This window comes from Prinia subflava, chromosome 5 (assembly GCF_021018805.1).
Source record: "Prinia subflava isolate CZ2003 ecotype Zambia chromosome 5, Cam_Psub_1.2, whole genome shotgun sequence".
NCBI lineage: Eukaryota > Metazoa > Chordata > Aves > Passeriformes > Cisticolidae > Prinia > Prinia subflava.
The window spans coordinates 28,320,323-28,347,841 of record NC_086251.1 but is presented as its reverse complement, the minus strand read 5'-3'; the positions used below and the strand labels follow the sequence as shown (position 1 = coordinate 28,347,841).

General features: G+C 41.4%; 1 protein-coding gene across 1 annotated transcript in view; it reads left to right on the top strand.

Moving 5' to 3' along the window:
- The window catches only part of RGS6 (regulator of G protein signaling 6), a 262,657-nt gene that overhangs the window by 186,452 nt on the left and 48,686 nt on the right, over nt 1-27,519 (top strand). Inside the window, exons 4-14 of the mRNA XM_063398679.1 lie at nt 1,865-1,915; nt 3,320-3,426; nt 5,706-5,757; nt 8,161-8,225; nt 11,188-11,264; nt 14,157-14,238; nt 14,748-14,822; nt 16,159-16,257; nt 17,293-17,354; nt 21,694-21,804; nt 25,031-25,156. Of these exons, the coding sequence (XP_063254749.1) occupies nt 1,865-1,915; nt 3,320-3,426; nt 5,706-5,757; nt 8,161-8,225; nt 11,188-11,264; nt 14,157-14,238; nt 14,748-14,822; nt 16,159-16,257; nt 17,293-17,354; nt 21,694-21,804; nt 25,031-25,156 (907 nt within the window). The remainder of the gene's footprint in view (nt 1-1,864; nt 1,916-3,319; nt 3,427-5,705; nt 5,758-8,160; nt 8,226-11,187; nt 11,265-14,156; nt 14,239-14,747; nt 14,823-16,158; nt 16,258-17,292; nt 17,355-21,693; nt 21,805-25,030; nt 25,157-27,519) is intronic.

The window sequence follows — 27,519 nt, the reverse complement described above, 5'->3', positions numbered from 1 at the left end:
GAAAATGCTCCTAGGTGAAGTTGGGAGGTGTGGAGAATGACTGTACTGCTGAGAATACAAGATTGTGAGATTGGTCATTTAGTATCTGGTTTACTGATACCTTCAAGGCAGGTTGACACAATGCCCAGTTGCTGCTTGTCGATCACATCTGTTTGCCCAGTATTTAAGTGAAATCAGATGCTTCCCTGATCTTCAGGAGCCCTGCTGATTCCCTGCAGGGGACAGGTATGATGTTTCACTTGCCTTGGGTGGGGGATGAGGTAGGTCAGGTCCATATTGGTGCCTGCTGCTGAAGCCTGACTGAAAAGGGTTTACTGGTGCTCTTTGTAGTGTTCTGGGTCAAGTTCCACTGTCAGGGGAGTGGGAGCTGCTGTCCCCTTGTGTATGGGATAGAGCTCACATTTCTAATGGGAATATCACCTGTATGGGAGAGTCAGACTCGCAGGTAATTACAGAGATGTGGGGCACTAGCAGTCCCTGTTATCTCTCTCTCTGGCACATTGTGACTCCTGGCCTTTATTGCATTTAAGGTTTACTGAGAGCATGGGTATGCTTTGGGCCTGTAGAAAGCAAAATGTTCTGGAACAACCATAAGGAGTTATGTTGCTCCTTGAAGTCTCATCCATGTCTGAGCTCAGAAGCGGCCTAAACAAATAAGATCCTCTGGTACTTGTTTTCTAAGCCTGAACCAGATTGGGTGGGGCTTTGAGCAGCCTGATCTAGTGAGTGGCATCCCTGCCCATGGCAGGGGAGTTGGAACTGGATATATTTAGGTGCCTTCTAGCCCAAGCCAGTCTGTGATTCTGTGAAGTCTTACTGGGGCTATTAGCCTACTGTATGTGAATGCAAATATTTCTCCAGAAATTGATTGTATGGTGAAAAGGGCTTGGTGTTACATCTGCATCCAGATGTGGCATTGTTAGGTTGTGATGAATGCTGTTGTAACTTAGTATGAGCTTGCCATATTGCATCCAAGTGTCTTTGCTGATTGGCTTTGACTTTGGAGAACTCCAGTTAGCTGACTTGTACACACCATTATGTTTGATTTCAAGCTTAACTTTCTAAGTGTGCCATTTAAATGAATTTTGCTGCCCTGTCACAATGTATTTTATAACCGGCCCTTCTACTGAACAGTGACAAGTTTTCCACTTCTGTGATCTCCATGCGAGCAAGAGAGGTTGTATACATGCAGAGGATCAGTCCTAGAGAATGTGATGTTCTTTACAAGAGAGCAACTTTCATTATACTTGATGAGCTCTGAAAACCTATTGAACTTCCTGATGGATCTTAAAGGCTCACCCTTCCCAGCCACCATCCAGTTTGTGTGACCACCACCAAGAGACCACTCACAGGGGCTGTGGTTATAGGCACTCTGAGTACCACCTCCTTCTCTAGGACATTGCTTGTCTTTGACATAAGCAAGGCCTTCCTATCTGCTTTTAACTGATGGTTCAGTTCTATACATCTACACAGTACAGGTGTGAGGTGCCAGTAAATGCTCCTTCATCTCCTTGCTAACCAGTGCATGCAGAAACTTAACTCTGTATGCGGAGGTGAGAGAGAAGAAAATGGGAGAGAACAGTTACAGAGAACCATTAGACTAATATCTGACTTCAGGTATATCAGGTCTCCTATTGCACAGAAAGCTCCATGGGACTTAGTACCTGTCAATAACCAGGTAGCCGCAGTGTAGCACAAGAAGGAAAAACATTCTGAAACCTCAGTGGAAATAAAAAGCAAAACGGAATAAAGTTCATGTCAGTTCTGTTGTATCTATCTCAATGTTATCTCTCTCTAGGGCACTCAAACCCTGTGGTCTCAGTGTCTAATGCTTTCTTAAATTTTTGTTCATTTGTTTGTTAAGGTTCTGATATTGTGCAGTGGCTTATGAAGAACCTCAGCATTGAGGATGCAGGTAAGGTGACCACAGCTGGGGAGAAACGGGTGTTCCATCTGTATTGTGTGTGCCGTTAGACAGTAAATGCTATATTGCTGCAGTCTAAAATGCCAGGAAAAGAACATGGTTGATTTAAGCATTGGAGAGAAGGACGAGGAAAAGAGTCAACATCTTAAATGAGTCTAATACCTTGTACTGCAACACACTGATATACCATTGCAGGAATTTTAGCCTGTCTGTGAAACAATTGCTACCTACAGAAGACTGATTGATTTTAGGTTTTGTTCCTAGACTTCAAAAAGAAATTGGTGGATGTGTGTGGCTAAGTAGGCAGATGCAGTGTCAGGTTTTCATGGTGTGAAGAAAGGTAGCCACAGCTGACAGGACACAGTGTCTGTGTTGTTCTCGGCCAGGGTCATAGAATGTGGTAATGGTTTTTAATTTATCAAAGAGAGGAAATAGATAAATCAGCTGATAGATAAATGGATAATCAACCATAAAGAGTGACCAATGCATGGGCACAGTCTAAATAGTTCACTGTTCAGAGAAACCAAAATCATTTCAGCAAGTGAAGACCTATTGAGAAAAGGGGAAGAAAAGATCTGTAGGTCCAGAAGTTTCTTTTTGTTTTCAGGAAAGGGGAAAAAAATGTAGAATCTCACCTACCAGTTTTTAAGCTGCCTTGCTGTCACCACATGAAAACAGAGGTAGAGGCAGTGTTGAATCACCCAGCAGGGCATCCCTGTACACGCATCCCTTCTCATGAGTCCGGTCAGGTCCCAAATCTGAATTTCAGCTGCGGACAACAGCTTTATTATCTATGTGGACATGCACAAGCAGATGATTTTTCAACTCTGTGAAAGAGGCTGCAGCTTTTGTCAGCTAGCGTTGCTTCAGAATCTGTGCAGGTGTGCCTCTGCATTGAAAAAGGTTGCCTGGGCAGCACTAGGATATGTAACTCCCCTTTGCAACATTTTCTCTAACATAGGGCAATGCTACAGTGCAAAGATGTGTTTTCATGTATAAATATCCTGCTAGTGAACTGGTGTTGCGGGTGCTTGTTGGATTTGGTAGAGGCGAGCAAGGTTCACTGATGGAACAGGCTTCTTGTCAGCTGTCACCTGTGGTGGATAATGTACTTTGAAATGAATTTCATGCTCTAGAGCTGAACTGGTGTGTGTATTTTGTAAACAAAAAATGAATGGGTTAAATATTTGAGCAGTGCTTCGTCTGTATTGTAAGGCAAATTTCTGCACTCCTGCTTTGCAGGGTTTGGTTGGAAGTAGTAGGGATGTGGTGTGGGTACAAAGAGGCACGTGGGCACCAGATTTTACATGAGTCATCCCCAGAGCTGCAATTGAAAGCAGAGAAATGTGTGGTGCATGTCTTGTTGACACTTCCCTGCTGTTTTTTCTTTCACAGGGGAAGCAATACACTTGGGAAGTCTTATTGCTGCGCAGGGTTACGTCTTTCCCATCTCAGACCATGTCCTTACCCTGAAAGATGACGGGACATTCTATCGATTTCAGGTTGGTGAGCACCCTGACTCCCTTGTGGGCCCTTCTGTCCCTGCAGTATACTGCTGAAACCACCCACTCTATACCTAAGCAGCCATTAGATCTATGAAGCCAGGGATTGAGGCTATCTTCATAGAGGCCCTAGGAAATCATGAAGTCCCTTTAAAAAAATTTTGCTTTAGAATCCCAAATCATCCTCATCTACCTTGTGACTTACAGTTTTTTACATAAATGAATGGCTGTGTCTTGTGACTATTTTTGATACCTGAATTCACAGCTGTTTTACTCAAATTTGAACTAAAACAGGAGAAAGAAAATTGCTTTCAGGTCCTAACTCTGATACAGAATTAAGTAGCCATTCTCCTGAGCAAAGTGGACCAGGGCAAACTTAGGAGCTAGACATTTAAGCTTTGGCGTGGCAGAAAATTCAAGTTTTTATCATCTCTTGATTACAGATTGATGTGGGAGAGGGCAAGCTTAAGGCTTTGGCTCTTCTTCAAAGGATGTGTAACTTTGGTAATCACCTAAAATGGGACATCTCTATCCCTCAGTGTTCCTGTGCCTCCAGATATGCTGAATTTTTAAAGCACCCTGTGCTTGAGTTCCATGCCTTGTCCAAAATCTGCCACTGTCAATTGGATAGATAACTGAGTGCTTGTGCTGCAACGGTTCCTTCTGAACTGATTGTATAACTTTAGAAGAAGCAGTAAGTCCAAACCTGGAGTCCTACTGCCTCATCCTGCTGGCTGAATTTGTGTTTTTCAGTTGCATGATCCCAGCCAGCTCTCTTATCTTTCCTGTCACCTCTCTTCTGTTCACCCATTACATTTTTTTACTCTTTTTTAGCTTTTATTTGAAAAGCCAGTTCTGCTATTCACATCTGATGTTGCAGCTGCTCATGTTCACTGCTAATGTGATATTGTGTTATCATATGTGACCAATGCTGTGGTGAAAAAAGAAACCCAGGAGATCACAGATGTCCTCTTATCTCACCCTTCCTCCTGGTTGCAAGGCATCATTCATACTCAGATTTTTTTCATTACAATTCTCTTTCTTTTCTGAAAGTCCTGATCTTCCTGTCATGTAAGACACAACAGAAGCAGGGGTAATACTGATTGCCCATTTAGCTGTATTTTTCTGTTTTAAAAGAATGGCACTTTAAGAACTTGTCCTGTGCAGTTTTCAGGAGCTACATTTCAACATAACTTAATTTCTTTTTATTGTTTTAAGCCTATGTAAACCACATCATCAAACTGCTTATTGACTTTTCTTTCCCTTATTTTTTCTTAAAATTTTTGCATATTCTTTGCTTGTTTTCATTTCTCCCAACACACCTCCTTAGCTGTTTTCTGCAAAATTAACCTAGTAGTATCATTTTTCCTTTCCATTACTCTCTTCTTGCTACTTTTTAACTCACCATCAGTCCCTCCTTTAACAGTAGCTCTTTATCTTCTGAAATTCATAAGATACATCACTGAGGAGCATTGAACCCTGTATTGTTTGAATCCTCCATGTGTTCTCACTGTACTTTGGTGGAAGGAATAATCTGTGTGTTAATGTCCTATGCCCATCTGTAGCATTACATCAGTAAAGCAATGTGTAATCAGTAAAGCATCAGTTTGTGTGATCACCAGTTATCTTATTTTTCATTCATGTTAAAACTGAAATATAGTCACATACAGTTCTAGCTTGTAATTAATTGTAGCAATATGCAGGCCTGGATAGAAAACACAAGCACTAAGTTTAGCAGGACTTCTGCTTTTGGAATGACTCTAAACAGCTGAGCTTTGACCTCTGCCATCTGTTACAACTAAAAAGGAAATTGTTTTGTAGTCTGCCAATTGCATTGGTAGCTGCTCCAGAAAAGCAAGGGGTATGTAGCATATAGATAAGATCACAATGTTTCTCATGCACTTAAAAAAATAAAATTATTCAGGTTGTGAATTATTCAGGCCTGTGAATTCCTGGGGAAAGAGAAGGTTCTGGGGATAGTGGACAAGAGGTCCACATTCAGACAAGCTGGTAACAGTGTCTTAAATTTCACCAGGATACTGGACAACCTTCTCAAGAGGTACTTGCATTACATGTAGCATCTCTATTTGCCTGCAGTGAGGAATATTAAAGGTTTTTGCAGCATCCTCACTTTTACTGAAATCTGTAGCAGTGTTTCCCCTGAGGGCAGAGTCTGGGTGGTAGATTTTGTGATTCTTCTTTTTGTACTTGTGATGTTTTTCTGCATCTGAATTGGTTTTCATATCTTAAATTACAAAACTGTGTATGTTTTTTCTTAGGCACCATACTTTTGGCCTTCAAACTGCTGGGAACCAGAAAACACAGACTATGGTGAGAGTATGATTGTTTCATTATAGAAAGTTAGTTGGTGATGCAAACAGTTGTCCTTAAAATAATTACTGTTGGCCATCTACACCCTTCATGTGCAGAGTTTCTTGTCAGATGGCAGCATCAGAGGCAGATATGTGCCCATCTCAAATGCACAAATTGAAACCCTGGGGCATCTCAAGCCCCTGGAGCTGTTGCCATTGAGCTCAGTGGGGCCAGGATTTTGCCATCTGTTACCTCCATTCTCCCATAGCCCTGTTCATTTCAGCAGGATTTGTGGCAAGCAGAATATTGGTTCTTGAGAATCTTAATAGCAATATTGGTTTTGTGGGAGACTATCCTCTGATCTGTTGCTGAATCTGTTATGTGAATCAATAAAATTCACTTCATCTGGGCACTATCTGACTGATCAGTAGTTATCTGACTGATAACTAACAGCAACCCATAGTTAAAAGTCCTCTGATACATGACATCTTTTTTTTTAAGATTGCCAGATGATACAGTAAAAGAAAATACTGAGCATGGTTTATGAGCTAATAAAGTGCAACATGGTGTTTTAAACATGTGAGTGCCTGCAGACAGGGATAATACATAAAGAAAATATGTCAGTGTTGTTATCTTTAGCTGTCTGCATGCAATATTGCTGTCTCTTCCAGAACTGCATTTCTTTCACAGTTAAATGATAAAATTAATTGTTGCATCCTGGTGTGGCTTTGGAAGAGGAAGCGTATCCATGTATGCAGTCATTAAAACAGGAGCTTCTGGAAGTCTTTTGTCTCATGACCTAAGATTGGTTTAGAACTCCTCCCTGAATAATCAGTTTGAGTTTTTTTCCTTCCCATGCAATAATTACTCATCATTATAGATTCTGGAAATCATTTGCTGGGGTGGAGAAGTAGCCTGCAATGGTGTGTGTCATGTGATAGCTCATCTGCAGAGGAGCTGGCACAGACTTACATGTTTATCCCAGCAAGGGAACTCCTTAGGAGAAAACACGATGCTGTTTTGTATTTGAAAAAAAAATTTGCCAGATTTTACAGTCACCCTATATCACTGTGTAAATTGTGCCTAATATATATTCTGTAAATACCAGAAAAATAATGTGAAGAGAGAGGTTCTGTTTTTTACCTGCAGATAAATTATTGGTTTTGGCAGGCAGATTACTGTGCTGCAATGGCATTGAGTGGAGCAGTACACCCCAAAATAAAGCCCTCTATGAGCTGACCCACAGCTGGACAAGCTTCAACTGCATTAGCTCTGAGCCCTGTAGTGACAGATTTTCATCTGTCCCAGAAACCTCTAACATATGCTTATAATCAGACTTTGCATATCAGAGGCCTGTGCAGATGGAGTCTTCCCAGGAATTAATCCCAAACTAGCAGTAGACCCAAATAAAACTGAAATCCCAGCAGCAGTTCATACTTTTTTTTATTTGCATGTGTCCACTTACAGGAGAGGAGCTAACTTGCTAATGGCAGGTCACTGCCTTGCATGAAAAAACACTGTGAGACAACTGACTCACTTCATTAGGTGTTGTAGGTGCCTTATGGAGGAAACTGCCCTTGAGATGTCTAAATAGAAATGAACTGGTCAGCTCTGGTTACAATGCATAATACTGGCTCATTGTATGAATGTTAAAATTACAGAAACAGTGTAGAATAGAATTGCATGAGCAGCACTGGGCCTCTATTAAGTTCAGACCTGACTGTATACCCGGAGTGTGCTGTGGACCTTGTGTTTCAGCCTCTAATGGAAATGGGATGAGCTTAGCAGATCCAGGTGGGGCTTTCCCAGAATGCAGCCTGGGACTGGTTTGGTGGTGTGCACTGGGCTCATCTTGACCCTCAGAATCCCAAACAACATCAGTTTTAGCAGCCTCTGCCTACAGCAAAATGTGTCAGAGCTTCTCTTAACCGTTTGACATATGTAAGAGTAAGAGGGTGGAGCATATTAAAAAGTGCTCAGATCATGCCTTTAAGATCTGGCCCGTATTTCTGTTTTCACTTAAATATCCTGATTTATTTTTATTTTTTCTGAGCAGAAAAGAAATGCAGGGGTGGTCACTTTGGTATGCATATTCCCAAACTGCTTAGGGGAACAGGTTGCTAATGCTATATCTTTTACCAGACCCAGAGGCAATTGTGGCTTTCTTGGACATCTGGTTAGGTCCTGGCATCTGCTCCCAGCACTTCTAAATGAGATGTCCCAGATGTTTAGGGCCTCTGAGCTAAGTCATAAGCAATGTCATCTGGGTGTCCGGCCCTCATTCCTTTACTCATGTTGCTTTCCGATGAAAACAAACCATCTATGGACTACTTTTTTTCCTTCTTCTTCTTTTTTTCTTTTTTTAAGATCTGGTACTAATAATCTGTCTGTAATTGTTTTCCATTCTGTTTTTCCCTTTAGCCATCTATCTTTGCAAACGGACCATGCAGAACAAAGCTAGGCTGGAGCTGGCGGATTATGAAGCCGTAGGTACACTGCTGCTAGAGTTTAAAGCTGGGGGTGCAGGGATAGCTTTGCTTGCCAACTGAATGCTGCCTTTTTGTGCTTTGGGGTCAGCCTTTACTGTTTTCTTAGTTGTCAGAACTGTGTAAAGGTTGATATGAAGACAACATCAGGAACATGATTGATGAATGTCCCTGGCTTTGCAGTGTCCCACATTAAAGCATCTGCTGTATAATGAACCCTTCAAGACTGGGGCAAATTACACAGAAGTTTAGCTGGGTGTCCTGTTTCCAGTTAGGAAATCCTGGTTTATATAGCAGATTTCAGCACAGGAAAATTATGGATTTTCAGTTGTGCCATTGGGCAGTTAAACTGTTGATGACACGTCTAGTTAAAAAAGTTCTCAGATATTAGACTTGGAACATTTTCAATATACCGTATGAAAAATATCACTGAATTTTATTTAGAGCATGTTTTCTGATATGGAGTTGCTATCAATAAAAATACCCAAAACTTTAGTGTCAGACTGCAGGGTGGAAAGGAGTGGGAAGATGGAGGCAGGAGGGGCAGGGCTGTGTATTTCTTTGAATACCAGCAGTGTAGCACTCTGAGCAGCTAAACTTTTCTTTCTGTCATATTGACTTTCTTCTGTTTACTTGCTCAACAGTGTAATGGCAGAATTTTATACATGGAGATTTTCACTTGAGTGTTTATTTACAAAGTTGGTTCTAGTGGATTTATGTGGTCATGTTTGTTACAATGAAAATATTTATGTTGCATATATTTGCATTTATTTTAGAGTGGGATTTGGAGAGTTTTTTCCAAGATTTAAGCTTTTACTTCTTTCTTACCTTCTACTTTTTGGAACATCTGTGCACATGGAGAGATATGTTCATGGCCATTTGGTCCTTTCAGTGCAGAGCATGCAAAAATTGCCACTTATCTAGTCCACCCTGGAAATGCATTGACTTCCAAAGAGTTCTAGTCTCATAGAGGTGCAAAGGAAGGAATATAACAACCTGCATGCACTTACATGTCCTTTTGCTGAATTTTGTCTTCTGCATATTGTTGATTTCATTATTAAAAACCATTAAAATTGCTCACATCCAACCAATTAACTGCAAATACTCCAAAGATCTGTCATAAAGCAACAAAAGGCTGTTCAGCGGCGCACATACTCCCGCACACATGCAGTGAGGCTATAGCTAAGTACTTTTTGTACATTGTTGCCTACTGAGAGTAGCAATGCTCCAGTGATGGTAAATAATTAGATCTTGGCAGTCTCTCATTTTTCTTGTGAATATTGCATTGCACAATTAGAGGTTACTTCTGCATTCAAACTTTGTTCTCTTAATTAGAGACATTCAGATAAGAATGGCACCAGCTCTTCCCAGGCATTATGGGAGCTGAAGCAGATCCAGCAAGGGATCCAAGCTCAGCACAAGTGAGAGAAAGAGGCTTGCAGGAGTGAGAAGCAGCCCTTCTCACTTTTTTGGAGATGCAGCACACCAATGGTTCTCCTTAGGTATTAGCAGTGACCTGGAGCTCCAAGAGTGGCTGTCTACAAAGTATCTCGGGGGACATTTCATTTTTAGGTTCTGCTTGCATCATTTACAGACAGTTCCCCAGCCCACATTTATACCGATTAGAGCAGGGGTCTTGATGGTATGATTAAGCTTGTATAGTTCCATTCAGGCTTTTTATAATTGGTCAAACATAAGCAAAATTCAAATATAGCTTCAGTTGGTGATGTTTCATTGGCTTCAGCATATTCACTCCAGAGGGCACATGTGAACATAATTTAAAACAAAATAAAAATAATGAAAAAATACCCGCAAAAATTTGTGTTACAGATAATTACAACTTCTTCTTTGTAGCCACAGTTAAGGAAATCATCACAGTTCAGTACAGATGTAAATCATTTGTTTAACTGTTTTCCTCCATGTGTACAGATTAAAACTGTTACATGGACTTGGTGGTACCAGGGCCAAGCTTTATGCCTTCTGTTATATTTGAATTTAAAGTAAATTAATAGGAAGATTTCTTTTTGTATTGAAATGCATGTGCCTGAAAAAGTTTTATTGAAATAAAGGTGATAAGTATAAGGAGAACAAGAGTAGAACTACAAGTGTTTGTTTTCAATGTAAAGTTGAAACAGGTAAACCAGCTGTAATGGAGAAGAGCGTCCTGTTAATTGTCTTGCAGGCCTCCTTTCTTGGAGAGGGTATGGATATGTAACCTCAGGGTGCCATTTAAGCCTGAAATTCCAGCCATGTTCTGAATTTAACCTCGAGCTGTGATGAAGCCACATCCACATCCAAATGTTCAGATCACTACACTCTCTGTAATGGGTCTGGATCAGAGCTTTTACTTCAGATGTAGAGCGAAACTGCATCTGGAGCCATTCTTTGCAGTAACTGTGTGCATTGTTCAGACAAACAAGCTCTTTCCTTTTGTGAATCATCCTGGCAATCCCCAGCCTTCAGTACTGTGCAGCTGCATAATGCTCTCAGCAGTGACCAGGACTGAGCAAAGCAGGGGACACTCAGGCTTTGCACCTTCACAAAAGCTTGAAGAGAAGAGAACACTGCAGAGAGGAAGGGAAAGTGAGGATGAGAGGGAAACATGCAGCTGGCAGCCATCTGCTATCAGAAATGAAAGTCATCAGCTTCACAAAGCTTCTCAGTGTTATCTTTTGGGAACAAGTCCATAATTTTTTTCATACTAGAGCTCAAGCTGTCTTCATCACACTCCATTACTTATCCCTGGCAGGGCCCTTTGGGTTGCAGCCCAAAAAGATGTGTTACAGCCTTGCTTTGCCTGCAATATAGTTCACCTGAAACCAACACTGACTTCCATGTGTTTAGTTTCTCAGTTAAAAAAAAAATGTGGAATAAAATAAATGCCCACCATGCTAAATGTGCTCTCAAGCAATTGTTGTAATTACAGAAATTATTTGTTCTTACTATTTTCATCTTTTGACAGGAAAACCTAGCAAGACTTCAGAGAGCATTTGCAAGAAAGTGGGAATTCATCTTCATGCAAGCAGAGGCCCAAGTGAAGTGAGTAATCCTGGAGCACTGAGTTGCACGAGTGTTTAGCACTGTGAAGGGAAGGGGATTCTGAACAGATAAAACTTCTTTGTCAAAATCTTTACTGTGACTAAGCTCAGAAGGTGTTGGTGAATTTTAATCACTGGCAGACTAGAAAGAATAGAGAGCCAATTCTGAAGGTCTGTGCCAGAAACCCAAAGATGGATTTAATTAATCTGTACATGGAAATGCTGGTCCAGAGCTCCTAAGCCTGTATTCACCACAGGACCTTGGGTAATTCACAAGCTCATTGTGCTTCTACATTTGTGTAGTATTTTTGTTTTATATGAATGGAGAGAACAGAGTTATGTCATCTGTCTGTGTTACTCTATGCTCGCAGAGTATTTCTGTCTAAAAATACTGTCACTTCCATGTGATTATAAGGGTGGTATTTACAACAGGTATTTTTTCTCATCTTCCCTTGTGAAAGCAGTATGAAGCCTCTTAATGTTTTGAGTGTGTTTTCCTTACTGCTGGTAAATGGATATGGTCCAGGGTTTGTGTACTATTGTCTACAAACTAATACCTCAAACTCTGAGTGTCCATTTGTGCATGTCATTGTCACCTATGAAATGGAAAGGTTGGTGAAAATGACACATGAGAACACCAGTACCGAAATGGTTCCATTGGAAGGAATTTGCACTTTCAACATTAGATGCTAAAACGTTAAGGAATATCGTTTCTTGAAGGAGTGGCTTGAGGTATATGTCTCTATCTTTGATTAACCCTTTGGAATTTTGATGAATTCTTTGTTTAATACCATTGCAATTATGAACCATTTAAATAGATAGTAATTTTCTTTTAAATTGCAAGGTAATTAAGGGATTTTTTTCAACCAGAATAGCAGTGTTCTCTTTGGAAGAGAAAATTAGAACTTACGATAGCAATTGTACTTTCAGTTGCTTAAAGGCTATTGCCAAAATGAAAAAAAAAGTGTAAGTCAAAACAAAAGTCTGCATTCTGTCTAAAACATATAATTATCACCTAAGAAAGAAATGTAAATATCAGACTCATTGTGATCATTGTTAGTTATTAATCTTTTCTCCAATCTGTTTTCTTTGAAGCATAAGCATGAACTGGCCACTATCAACTTTTTTTGCTGGCTAGTTTCAGCTTCTTGGTTCACAGTTCATGTGATGGTTCAGTCTTCCAGAAGGGCAGGGATGGAATTCACATTGTAATTCACAGTTAACTAACAGTTTAAGTTAACTAGAAATCAGGGGGGAGGGATCAAAAATACCTGAAAACATTCCGACCGCTTACCAAGTTTTGCTTTGTTTTGCACATTTTTGTTTGCACACAGGATTCCCATTGCTATACCTACATTGCTTCAAAAACTCCAGCCATAGAGCATCTAGCTGCTTTGGGTCTTCACAGTTTAAAATGTGAAATACTGAGTTGTCAGTAAGTTTGGAGATAGGAGCCGACAATCTGGGTTGAGCACAGGTGTCCGTGAAGAGAATTCATGAAGCCTCCAAAGAGTTCCTCCAATTTGTTTGTGTTATGTGGTGTAAAATTGGAATAGGCTTCACCTTCTCCTTTGGCCAGGTGTGAAGGACTCCCTCAGAAAAGTAGTTTCGAGCTGGGTGTCCTTAGCACAGTAGAGCAGCTGCTCTGGCTTTGTGTGGGGACAGAACTTGTGCCCGAGCTTGTTTCTCATCTCAGGCTTGCAAAGGGAAAATCAGCTAGTGATGCCAAACTGTGGTGAATTTGATCTTTTTCTGGGGAGGGGTGTTCAGAAACTTCAGTTTTAGTCCCCTGATTCCTGTCCCCTTGGTACATTTCTAGCACAGATTTAGCCAAGGGTCACTGTCCCTCAAAATCAAAAACAGATGGGAGGTAACCTGGCAGTCAGAAATCACAGCTGGTGTGGGGTTTTTTTTCCTTACTGCTTTGATTTTCCTGGTGGCAGCAATGTGGAAACCCAGCACAGAGACAGTGACCTTTATTCAGTCCTGCTCTGGAGGTAGAGGTCTGGAGGCTGTTCCTCCTTCCATGTGTCTCCTCCAGTCCCTGTGCAGGTAGATCTTGCAAGGTGGTGCTGACTTTGTACTCATGTGTAAAGCTGGGTGAGGTGCCAGATGTCACTTGCTCACTTCTGCCAAGAATTGCTTTGAACAACCTCCAGTGGCCTTTGGGCTGTGTGTTTTGAGTGAGTTGGTTCACTGGCTGCATCAGGGCTGGAATTACTGAGTTCCCATTGTGCCAGCCCAGTCATATCTCTGGGGTGGGTGCTGGTTTGTAGGGGCCATGCAGCAAGCTCAGTTTTGGTCACCTGTGCTGTCACCCCTTGCTCTGCCAGCATGGGAGCACACAGGCAGAGCCAGTCTTTGGGTTGAAAGCTCTGAGGAGGAGTGGCCACAAGTGCTGCCCATGCTGTTGCTGCTGGGAATGTCTGGGATAGATGCTCCTTTGCAATCTGTATTCATGCCAGTGGTGCTGCTGGGGCATTGGGGTGCAATGGGGTCTCCTGAGGGGGACCTCAGTTCAGTACCAGCCAGGAGCCTCACCTGGAGAGGTCCTGATGGGTCTCCTGACACAGTAAAATCTACAAACTTTCCCAGCCTATCAAATCAGAGCATAGGAACAGGGTACCAGGAAAAGTTTTCCTCACCAGATGAAAAACAGCTGTTAAGTTTTTCCACATTAATAGGAAAATCTCTTTTGACCCATGTTGGAGTAAACTTCAGTGTTATTTTGTTCATGGCATGTGCCCTTGCAAGTGTGAGTGAGACATCATTGTACAAAAAAAGTTGATTTCTGACTTTTTTTGTCTGGGGATTAAAAGCCACAGCTAGGAACTGTATCAAAGAAAGCATGACTTGTACATTGAATCATACTCACTTAGGCTTTTCTTTTCAGAATTGACAGGAAAAAGGATAAAACGGAAAGAAAGATTTTGGACAGCCAGGAAAGAGCATTCTGGGATGTGCACAGGCCTGTGGTAAAATTATTTTTGAATGATGCGACTTTCCAGGATTTGACAGGAAAAGTTTTATTACTAGTAAATGTTTTATGTGCAGACATTGCCTTTACAGTCACCACATGGATTTTCCTTGCAGTTTAAAATGCACTAAGTGTCTACAATATTTGAGACATTCTGGGCTTGTGTACCTATTGAACTATTGATTTGGAAATATGTGAAAAATATGAACTTTGGAAAATTATTTACTGGGCTTATGAAAGAAAAGCAGCTTACTCAGTTTGTCTCAGATGTCCTAGCAAAAGCTCCCATCTGTGAGCTATTTCCTTTTGGTGCCAAGGTTAGGAGTAAGTGGATTGAATGCTGACATGGCATCCTTGGATATATGCAGTCTCTTGTTTAGGAAAAGTTATTTATGGGACAAAATGTCAAGAAAGAATTTTGGACAAGATTTGATAGTATATTTTATAAAGGTAAGGTAGGATGCAGATTTTTAACAGAGGAATAACACACTTACCATCTCTTTTCAGCCAGGCTGTGTGAACACCACAGAAATGGACATTAGAAAGTGTCGCCGTATGAAAAACCCACAAAAAGTGAAAAAGGTCAGTTTGAGTTCCTGGGTTTGGTTTTTGCTTGTTTGGGGTTGGTTTGGTTCACTGTTTTTGGTTTTCTTTTAATGTAAATCATACTTGACACCTACTGTATATAACACTTACCCAAGAGGAACAAACAGAAGTGTTTTGATAGTTTGAGTCTGTTTTGTTCTCCCTGGTGAATTTATTATTTCCATTTTACCAGCAAAGTTGTACTGAGTGAGTGATGGGTAGAGCTGAGAAGGGCATTAAGGAGCTCTGTGTTGCAAATGTCTGATGGCTCTGCACTCCCATAAAATTAAAAGGAGTTGGCAAAAATACCTAGGTCCCTTTTTAGGAAATTATCTGGGCACTGATGATGAGATGTTTACCTGTCTTAATAATTTCAAAGGTTGGATTGTTAGCAACTTGGGTGTCTTTGACTTCCAGCAAGTTGGAGCTCTTCTATGTGTATGCAGTCATAGAATCCATTCAATTGAAGAAAACCATTAAGATCAGTGAACCTTAATCGAACCAAGTCCTTCACTAAACCATGTTCCTTTCTTTTAAATAATTTCAAGGATGGTGACTCAACAACTTCCCTGGGCGGCCTTGTTCCAGTGCTTGATAACCATTTCAGAGAAGAAATTTTTCCTAATATCCAGTTTAAACCTCTCTTGGCACAGCTTCAGGCTGTTTCTTCTTGTCTTATCACTTATTATGTTTTTGGATGGAGCACCAGACTCCTGAACTTCCATAAGCAGTTAAACTGCAGCGGAGCTATTCACATGTCTATTAGAAGTTTTACTGAAAAGCAAAAGCACTAAATGAAAGGGCAAATGATACTACTTTCAGTGCAGGTGTCTGTCCTGAAAATGAATGGCTATAAATCAGTGTGCAGGTTTTTGTTTAGAGAAGCTCACATGAACTTGACCCATTGCCTTGACCTGGTTAAGCACTTTCTTCAATATGTAGTTTTACATCAAGAAATTAAATCAAATGAAAGACAGCAGCATAGAATTAGGTTCTAGTATTTTCTTTTACCACTTGATTCACCCCAGTGACAGCTCCCAGTGTTTATCCTGCAAGTGTTAATGCACACAGAGCTCCTAAAAATTATCAGCCGCATTTTAACATTTAAAACAAATTCTTCTCTTTGCATGCCTACAGGCCTTCCAAGTGCAGGCATCGGCAAGCATGGTCTGATCTGTAAATTTTGCTCTGGGCTGAATGATTATTGACCTGTGTTGGTATAAACAGTAGGAAATTCTGGCTTGTTACCTTGCTGCTTTGCATACTGCGCTGTTCCTCACTGCGGAACAGAAAACTGCTGTAACCCCCTGTGTTTGTTCCTTGTTCCTCGCAGTCAGTGTATGGGGTTACTGAGGAGTCCCAGCCCCAAAGCCCTGTACACCTGCCCTCCCAGCCGGTGCGCAAAACAACAAAAGAGGATTTCCGCAAGCAGGTGAGTAGGTGGCTGTGTGGTAGCTCTTCTGAGAACTGCCACCAGAGAAAAAGCATAGAAAGTTAAAGACATATCAGCAAAACCCACGGTATGTTTCACCTGTCCTTGATCCTCACACACTATCCTTGATCCTCACTTACGTAAAGCATTAGTAAGTATTCACTGAGCAGCGAGTTGTATGGTGATACGTATTATGATTAACACTGACCTTTGAATCTGCTGTAATTTTCTGTGGACCAGACAATAAGACAATAATTCCAGTTCACTGAGGATGTCTGAAAAGTGAGCAGTGACAAAGGCCAGTGTAGCTGGGCACAGGCTGGGGAAGAGTGATGAGGAAAGGCATTGTTCAGTGCATGACTCTTAGACTGTACAGTCAGAGGTTTTAGGAAACTAGGAAGAAGTTATTTAGACAATCATGCCAAGGAATCACCAGCCAACTCACACATCCTTGCCCCGGCACAAAGAGCTCTCTCTCAAAATTGCATTCTGCAACCAGCAGCCCTCACTGAAAGACAAACAGGAATCACTAGATCAGCATTTTACTAAAGGCAGCTTTAAACAAGTTTCTTAGGCAACCAGTTTTTGGGTGGTCTTGTGAACTAAACCTGGATGCTACATTTCTTGAGCTTCTTTTATTATAGGCTGAAGAACTGGTTCATAGCAGAATGAAAGTGTGCTGTAAAATGTTACTGGTCTTGTGATGCTGGTCAGTAAGGGAAATGGGAGAGCAGAGTGTGTTTGTAAAAGGGAGATCATATTGTGCCCTGAGTAGTCTAGCAACCTTGGCCCCATATATGTGTCTTTTCTACTTCCAATTATGTCTTCTAAAGCTTCCCCTAGGGCTTTACGTTTGGCACTGGAGCCTTCTATTGGAAGCAGTTAATAAGCTTCTGATACCTAGGGAAGGGTCCCATTTCCTTCTGAGTTACTTTCAAGCTGTTTGGAAAGAGAAATCAATAGTGTGCTGGGATATTGTCAATGCATGCTGCAGAACTCATAGATTGTTAATGTCCTTGTCATCTCTCTCCTCAGATAACTTTTCTGAACATGCAGATAGAGAGACATTGTTTAAAGATGTCCAAAGTAGCAGAAAGGTGAGTGTCCCCATTTTGATGATTTCCTATTCTTTTCTTATCTCCAGTTTGGCATTTCTAGAAACAGAACAGGCAGCAAAGTGCAAAGGCCCCCTTTCTATGCATCAATCCTTTCCCCTCCTTGACCAGCTGTGCTGCCTGTCTGCTGGCTGGCTGCTGACACTTCTGTACTCACTCTTCGGCCACTGAGCAAAAATAGGTGGCAAATGAGAACCTGTAATACTGCAAAAGAAAAGAAGCATTCACAAAAGAAAAAACCCTTGTGGGATTTGTTTCCCACCCCTTCACTACCCTAGGGTTTATTTTCACAAAAGTCATTCCTGTCTCAATTTGAAAATACCTTTTTTTCCACTTTTGGCTGAATTCTCAGTGCACATCTCTTGTTAGTCTGGCACAGCTCTGGGGAAGGAGCTGTGTTTGCATTTGCTGCACATGATGTTCATGTCTCTGTTCATACTGGGGTTGTAGGACCAGTTCTCACTCTCACATGTATATGAAAGCCTTAGAGAAGTACTGGGCTTGCACCTGGACTACTCAAGGCAGTGTTTTAAGGAGTGGATTTCTCAGAAGCAAATCAAGGCACAATATGACTTGCAGAATATTTAGCTTTGGTAGAAAACTATGAATAGGTGAAGAACAAGCTCAAATTTAATTGAGTATGACACCTCATTTACTTAGGTACTTGTAGAGTTAGAGGTAACTGAGAGGAAGGTAGGGTTAGCCATGCTCTTGAGTGACATCACTTTTAAAGCAAAACTGTGTTGAATATGAAGGACAGGATAACGGCTGGCTCCTTCTAGAGAAATAACAGAGGAATTTTTATTTAAGCAAAGTAAAACAGGATTACCCCATGGATTATGCTTTGCAGTGCCTGCACCTGTAGTTATCATGCATGTACTAAACGGGGTAAATTAAATGGTGAGAGGCCCAATGAAAGTTCCTATTGGGTCATGAAGTTTAGCAATTAAAATGAAAATGTATCCAATTAAAGAGAAAATATTCAGAGGCTCCCTGAAATCCTGCATGCAATACATTGTTTGATTGAAATGAGCACATTTATATTTATGTTTTGGGCTTTTGGATCTTTTTAATTAAGAACATATACTTGTACTTTAACAAAATATGTCATTGTACTGCATTTATTTACAATGACCTTAATATACTGAGACAGTAATAATTTTCCTGGTTTGAAAGGGTTTTCTTTTTTTTTTTTCTTTTTTAATTGCTCTCAAGTTGGAGAAGAAAATGTTGCTATCAAAACCTGTGCAAAATAATAACTAGGAGATAAGGAAATAAAATGAGAATAGTTGAGAACAGTTAAATGAGAACAGAATCACAGAATAAGCTGAGTTGGAGGGGACCCACCAGGATCATCAAGTCCAACCCCTGGCCGTGCACAGGAGAGCCCCAAGGGTCACTCCACGTGCCGAGAGAATTGACCAAACATTTCTTGAGCTCTGGCAGGATTAGTACCATGACTGCTTCCCTGGGGAGGCTGTTCCAGTACCCAAACACCCTCTGGGTGAAGAACCTTATATTTCTAAATAATTATTAATAATTATAAAGCATGAAAATCATGGTTGTGATCTTTATATCTTGTGAGGAGGTGTTTGGTCACGTGATTACCTTAATATTGATTTGAATATTGGCAATATTGATTGAAAGTCCCAGGACTTGATGTGGAGAATGCTGGGAAGTGCAGCCTGGATGTGGAGCATTGCAGAGCAGGTAGGAGGGAGGTAGAGGAGCTGATGGGTCCAGTGGCTTTGCAGGGGTGGGGACTGGTCAGGAGGAATGAACATGGATGACCTGACTTGCACAATTGCCTGAAAAAAATCCTGTGCAGTCCCATCTGAAAATCCTGAAAGTCCCATTAAAACACTGATCATAAGCACTAGGAACAAATTTGCTGTGTAAGGAGATGCTGCTATTATCAAGTCAATTTTCAAGCTGGACCCTGCTCTCGGGACAGTTTAGGTGACAGTGTGGCAAATCAGGGTGCGGGAGATGACTTCCTGGCACTCTCCCTTCAACCATCAACCCTGACAGTGGCACCATGTGCCAATTTTTCAGTATAGCACAAAGGCACTTTGAGGGAGGATGAGGGAAGTAACAAGGAGCAAATAAGTCAGGAAGCACTAGGGCAAACAAGTTACAGGAATAAGATATAAATTGTTTCAATAGTAATAGATTAATTGTATTTATTTTACTTTAATTCACACTATTCTTGGGATAACCCTTGTCTGTCAGAAGAGGAAGGCTCTCCAGCTTCTGTGAGAGAAATGCTCACCACTAAAGATTTTCTTCTCCTTCCTTGCTGTTCTGCTTCCAGGAGTAGATCTGTACCAACGGTGGGAACAGGTATCCCTCAGCTGCTCCACTCACTTTGGAAACTGTCTTTCTTGCACATCCTTTCTCCCCGCTTGGGACCTGTGCACTGTCAGTTTTAGCCATTGAGCTTTGAGTATTGTTGAGAAAAACTATCAGTATATTCTACCTATTGTTTTCCCTGACTGCATTGTGCAGTGTTAGTACAATTTCATTAGACACAGCATCACCGAAATGGCTGGGGAAAAATGAGCATCTTCCTACCAAAAGCAATCTCAGTTCCCTAGATGAAAATCTGTGCTATCCTTTCAGCTTCTCATCAAAGTTCCTGTGAAGGCTCAGCAGGCCCCCTTGATTGAGACAGTTGGATTCTCAAGGCAAGCTCTGCACCCTTCAGTCAACTGTTCCCACCACCTCTTCTACCGGGTATTCAGTTTATCACCCAAAAGGCCAGCTTTGCATTTTGACAAAAATGCTTTTCCTTAGCAGTACCCCGCCTGTAGCCTCCTTTAAACAATGAGGCAATGATTCTGCTGCTGCCATTATACTGAATCAGCAAAATGTTCTTAGAAATTCCTCCTTGTTTCATTATAGTTTTTTCCCCCCTTTTTGCTGGTACTTCTACAAGCACCTCTGATGCCATCTTATTATTTTATTAGGAGCAATTCAGGTTTCACAGCAGATATCTCCTGATTGATCCTTTTTGGCTTTCTTTTCTTTTTTAACCAACCCTCTCTTTCATTGATGTCTAAGGGACTGCTGCTGCTCTGTGAAATTGGACGCTGCTCCCTCCTCCAACCCTTGACCCACAGCAGTCATGAAATGTAATTAATGAAATGAGATGAGACAGCCCCGAGTGCCCTAAGGGGCAATGAGAACCTACTGTGGTTACAAAAGTGTATGATTTTAATGCCTCATGATAAGAGCTAGGACAAACAAAAAGAAATAATTACTATAGAGCAGGTCAGGGAAACTTTCTGCCTTTTATGGCTCTTTGTTTCACAGGGTCTTTTCATTCGCCTGCCTTTTTGAGATGTGAGGGCCAGAGGTAAAGTTTAGCATGGACAATCACAGTGCAGGTACATTGGTTGTTCAGCATAATTAACTTAGTTAATTACTTGGCAGATGTAGGCAAAAAAATAAAGTGCCTTGGAGTATTTCTAATATAGACTAGAAAAAATCTCTTTTGATTTATTTCATATTTGCTGTCTTTCTTCTTAAAAATGCGCCCCTAGCCCCAACCCCAGTGGAATTCTGAATCATTTATGCAAGCAGACACAGTCCTTTTCCCAGAAAGCTCTTTGAATCTCAGTCTATTGAGGATTAGAGGCTATATGCCTTAACTGACTCACCATGAACCAAGCCACTATAAAGGCCAGGTGTTTTTTCAACATGCATATAATTTACTATAGTCTAAGTTAATTATTACTGTTGAAATATTTTACAGTAGTGCCATTAGATTAAATACTATACCAACAAAGCTACAAAATGATCTAAAAGCAAAGCTTTCATGCTTAGGACTATGATCCTCCAAAGATTTAAGCATATTCTTAGCTGCAGCCCATGACCCTGTTTAGGTGAGTTTCTCATAGTGCATAAATTTATGAGTGCAAAAGTTTGCAAAAATGAAAAGGATGAGAGGCAATAGTAACATGCAGCAAATGAACAGGATGACACACATTTTGCAATCCAGTTGTTGCCTCATCAGGTTTTTGGGGGCATTTCAACAGATACAAGCTTGAGGAAAATGCTGCTCTTGAGGAAAATACTGCAATGAGCTGGTGGGTGTTTGCAGAGGAATCCTTGCATGCATCCTCCCTGGGAAAAGGGTCTCCTGTGGTTGCTGACAAACTGACTAATCCCTATAAATAAAAAGAAGCACACACAAAAACACCACCCCCCTCAAAATAACCAAACAAACCCAACAGGATTAAAAGAAAAGCTGTATCTCTCTGACATGTGACTGAGCATTCAAACCCTCACTTTCTTTTTTTTTTTTTTTACCTGCCAGTTTAATCGCCTACACAGAGCAGTATGTGGAATATGACCCCTTTATAACTCCTGCTGAGCCTTCCAATCCCTGGATAAGTGATGATGCAGCACTGTGGGATATTGAAATGAGGTAAAAAATAATTGGTAGTTTTAACTAATGTGAGAGTTGTATTGCCATTTTGCTTGTATGCTCTTCACAATGCCCTATTTGGAAAGGAAGTTCTATGTCTGTACTACAAGATTCAAGAACATAGCTAAAGTTTGTCATTGATGTCTGTGAATTATTCAGCCCTTCCACCTCCATATGGCTTGATGCATGGGACTCTGTAAGTCAGGTAATGGATGTTCTCATACCTGTTGGGCACATGCACAGACTTAGGTGTAGGAGCCTAAAGCTGTAGGATACTGCTAAGACAAACTTGTTCCACCCTTCTCTTTTGATCCTTGGGATCCTGCTCTTCCCCAGCTTCAATGCTCCAGCCCTGCTTCTGTCATGGAATCCCATGAAAGATGCTGCTGGAAAAATGGGATGAGTTATAGAGTAGTGGCCATTCCTCCTGTGCAGAGTGAGTTTGGCACAGGAGCCAGAAGAGTGTAGCTCACGTGTGATGTGTGAGACTTGGCAGGTCAGAATTGTAATAGGTTGATAGAGTGAGTTTGGGCCTCCACCTGTTGGTGAACAAGCTGGCTTGTGTCTGTTATGGTGTCAAATAGATGAAAACAGGGAGGAATGTCTGTAGGATATTCAACACCTTGCACTTTTTTTCCTAAAAAAAAAAACCAAAAAAAACCCACCACCCAAAAAATCCCAAGAAGCAAAACACTGCAACAGAGATCATGTTTTGCCCATGTGATGCTGGCACAAAGGACATCTGGCCTGTGTCTGTGTCTCTTGCCTTCACAAGCTATTCATAATCCTTGTAAAGGGGCTAGAATTGTCCTGCCTGCCCCTCTGCCTAACAGCTCCCACAGCAAAACTGAATGGAATTACCATGCCCCATATTACCTTTGCTACTCAGTCACATCCTGTGGCCAACAACTACAAGGGCTCAGCGGCTTCTCCAGTGTTTAGTTGCTGCCATTTGGCACCAAATGTGAAGTGACAGTTCACTCCAGAAAATCTTTGATAAGGGAATGCCAAATATAATCCTGTGTGTTCTTGAATAATAATTTAGAGGTGCTATTGGCCTAAGAGAACTGATTCATAGGGAATCAGTGTTCCAGGAAAAGAAAAATATGTTGCCTCGTTTAAAAACCAAGTAGTTTGGGATGGGAAAGTTGTTTACACCTGCTTCTCTGGTAGTCATGGAAATTCATTTTTCCCTAACCTCTGCCCCTCTTCACATAATTGTAGTATTTGTTATTTCTTTTTTAGCTAGTTTCTCTCTTTTTTTCCATCCTCCCTAGTACCAGATACAGCCCTTGCAAAACACTGCCCTGCAGAAACCCTCACCCACAAGGTAATCCAGGCATCCATTATTTCTGCATCTGTTGACATAGCTGCAAATCCCAGAAAAGATGTCTGTGTCCCTGAAGAATACAATTAACCTGATGTCACAGCCTTATAGGAATTTAAAATAAATGCTTGGCTTCTGCTATGATTTCGGAGTTAAGGAAGGTGATTTTCCTGCAAATGAAAAAGAGGAAGCTATGGTGTGGGGAGATGGAAGAACAAACAGCTCTGTATTTCCATTTTATTCTCTATTGTAAAAAACTAACTGCATCTGCATCTAGTTGCAACTGGCATGAATAATTAAATGATCCCCAAGATCCCCTTGTGTTGCCTGCAAAGCTGTTTCCCCAGTTAGGAGAGCAGAGCCTTGCACAGGAAAACAAAGAGCCTCTCACTGCTAGTGGCAAGGCTGGCTGCTGAGTACGGGCAGCCCCGTGCCACTGCAGTTCATCCTCCATGGTAATCAGGACTCAGGAAATGCCATGGAAAACATTCCCCTTTAGACAGCGCTTTGGCCTTTTTTCTGTGTGCTAGAACATTGTGTAGCTGCAAGGAGAGAGGCACAGATCTCTGGATTCAGCAGGAAATTCCCTGAGCTTAGATTGTGCATGGCTCTCGTGTCCCGATGTCCAGGCTGGTTCACATATCGAGTGGGCTGGATCTGCACCCTCGTCTGCAGCGCTGCTGGCTCCTGAGGGGGAGTGCAGGAGGAGCCATCCCAAGTGCACTGCTCCTCGAGTGAGGACATGCCTATCAATTTTGCTTAGCCTTTACACCAAGAGAAAATGAAAGCAGGCATTTTATTTACCCCTTTGGCTTATTTGTCTTCAGCACAGATCGCCACTGTCCCCTAAGGCTCCATGATCAGGAATCGCTGTGGACATGACGAGACACATAGTTTAATGGATACGTACTGTTAACAATGGCTCTGCTGTCACAAATGGGGGCAGCTGAGCTGTGTTTTAAGGCTTGTCTCATAGTATGACGCCATCACACCAGAAGCTTTCAAACACTTTGTGAGCCCAGATTACGCTCTGATGCAGGCTGTCTCATAGGATCCTTGTGATTCCCAGGCACCACCTCTCCCCAGAGGCATCTCTGCAACATGTCTCCCAATTCAAACAGCAGCTTATGTAAGGTGGGCTGTGTTAAAAAATGATTAAGGAGAAAGGTTGCTAGTGATTTTGGGTGCCTCTGCATCTCAGTATCCCAGCTGAGAGACAAAATAAAATCAGACCATGGAGAGTAGGAGGAAGATGCTTTTTAGTCTTCTGAGACTTTAGGCAAAAATCAGAGGCACTAAAAAATAAAAGACCCCAATCCAGTAATCATTTTAGATACCTTGTCTGCACTGCTTCTTAGTGGAACTGCTTTTCTAATGCAAATATGGATCTGAAAATTTGAATCCAAGTGACCAGGCAGCACTGTGTGGGACACAAGGAAATGCTCTGGAGCTCACCAGCGACCCAGGGAACATTGCTGAGAAATTTCTGCCTTGATGAATAAGAATTCCTAGGGTACATTTGAGGAGATAAGCGAGAATTGCATAATGAATAATCATGTAGGCATGGTATGCTGTTCTTCAAATGAAACCCACCAGAAATTGCTCTGAAAATTATATTATTCACATTCTCTCTTGTTTCACCATGTATGTAGCACCCAAATAGTGTTCTTAGATGATTCAAATGATGTAATGATTTAAAGTTCTCCAGTTGCTTTAATGATGACCCTGGTCTTTATAGGTTTTTTATATTATTTGCTAACTTGTGCTTCTGAAAAATCTTGAGAAAAAAATCTCATCTAATAATCTTCCTCCCTTCACTTAGCAGAAACAGCAGCAGCTGCTCGGACAGCAGGCAGAGATGCACTTTCCATCTGTTTTTCCCCTTCTCTCTCCAAACAGCAAAGAACCTAGTCAGCAGCGTGTGAAAAGATGGGGTTTCTCCATGGATGAGGTGCTGAAGGACCCAGTAGGACGAGACCAATTTCTTCGTTTCCTGGAATCGGAATTCAGCTCGGAAAACCTCAGGTGAAACCTTTTCTGACTTGACTAAATGAATGGAACTGATCTTACTGTCTTGCGTAGGTGAAATGCAATTTTTGGTGTCTTGAATTGCTAAAAACACCCATTTAATAAAGATGAGAAAGGTGGGATTTGGCCCATAACACTGCTACAGATGCCTATACTAGACCTACATAAGTAATCTCAGAAACAGTGTGTAGCAGAGCCAGTGTTGTCAGGTGTCTTCTTCATGCAAGGCTTTGCAGACTTGCATGATGTGATGAGGTGCAGCACATCCCTCCTGAGCTCCCTAATGATATATAGGATTTACGTGTGTCTTTGTGGCAGGGCTTGTGTGAGGAAAACAGTCTGGTCATCATGTGGCTAAGAACTGTTGCAGTATTGGTAGTCACCAAGTCAGGTTTGCAACAACTACTTTGATTTTGGTATGTGCTGACTATCTAACAATTCATCTCACCTTAACAGGACTCTGTGGGGATTCTGAGCACCTGACTTCTCAAGTTGCCCAGAAGTCAAAACTTTTGTTATGAAAAATTATGTAGATACCTACATGATCCTAGATCAGGCTGAGAGCCAGTAAACCCTGCTTTTTTTACAGTCTGATTAACACTGCAGAGGTTTTTTTGCAGTGCTGTGGTTGTGTCTTAGCACATGGATGGGTAAAGGGACAGGTTCTTCTGGGATTTTTTGAGTCAGTCATGTTCCAGAATCTGAGTGAGCACTTGCAGGGAAGGCCAGAGAAGATTGCAGGTTCACTGCAGAGCTGTGCCTGAGAGGCTGAGGAAATCTGCTGTCAGTGATCACAGTCAGTCCGGCTTTGGCCTTTGCTGATAATGAGCAGGCTTGATGTTCTCTTTTTACACCAGATAAGAACCTGATTCCACACTTTTTTAGTTCGTGCTTTTTTCTTTCTTTTTCACTTTGAAAATCAAATACTACTAAAGCATGTGAACAATTGTCACTGTGGTGCAGTCTGCTAACCTGCAAGGTCTGAAAGAGGAATTCCCCAGAAAGTGATTTTTAATGACACTGGAACTTACCATCCTATTTATCAGGTTTCCCTGTCCAAGGAGAAGTACAGAAGGCATGCCAGCAGCCAAACAGTGAAAACTCAATGCACTTCATTGTTTTGAAAAACCTGAAAGATAACCTGTAAGAAAAGAAGGGAGTGTTACTAATTACATAAATGAGCTTGAAATTCCATTGCTAAACAGGTACTGAAGTTGCATATGCTTACTGCTGTTATGTACAGTGGCAGTCATTTGCAATTAAATGGTAGTGATTTAGTGCAAAATTAATATACTGTATTGAAATACTCTTCAAATGAGTGTTCTGAAATAAATCTGGGATTGTGCTAATGAAATCCAGCAGGTTTTATGACTAGTGTCTGTCCCCCACGTTCATCCTACTCAAACAAATGGAGGAAGTTTGATTATGAGAAGGCAGACTTGTACCTTCCTTGGTCAGTCGGAGCTGCTCCTCCTGCTGATGCACATTCTCTTTGATTTTGAGATGTAGTGATGGGAGGTGGCAAATCAGTGGGCTAGCATAGACAGATTAAATCCTGCATCCTTTGTGGAGGACATTGGCATCATTCTTAGTATGGGGACTTTGCTGTCATTCTTATGGTATCATTACAATTATATCCATTTATGTGGTAATATTATCTCATATTGGTTGGATACATAAGCAAGCCTGCTTAAAGCTTTAAATAACAGGATGCAAAGGCAGAAATATTAATGAAGAAAACTGGAACAGAGTGGATTGTTAGCAGCGGTGCTAGAGAATAAGAGTTCAGGTGAGGTGGAGAAAGCTCCTTAATTCTCACTAGGAGTATGTAGCATAAAGGAAAGCAACTGCTGGATGCTTACACATGCAAGCAAAATCTAAGTTACACTCAACAGCAAAATTGGAATTTGCCTCACCGAAGCTGACAGCTCGGAAGCATATGCTTTCTTGTCATCCGGTCTCCCTTTGGAGAGAGAGAAGAGAAGCTGAAGAGGAATCAGTGAATCACCTGAGAAGGATTTGTTTTAGCTTTAAGTGGAAGCAAAACTAAAGGCACCTAAATTACACTGTAAAGTGCCCCTCTCCTGTTATCATAAACCTGGAGAGACTGATTCAAATGACAGTGTCTGCATGGCAGACAACTACAGATAAGTGAGACACATCCCACCCTGGGAAAGTGTAAGAAACTTTCTGAGACCACAGCATTTAGCACCTTGATAGAAAAGTAACATTGACAGTTAATCTTTTCAGGACTCTCTTCCCAGTAACTATCCAGAGATCCTGGAACTGTTGCAGCGGGGATATGTTATCCCTTGAGAGTATCAGTAGGAACTTGGGAGTATCCATAGGATTAACACTGG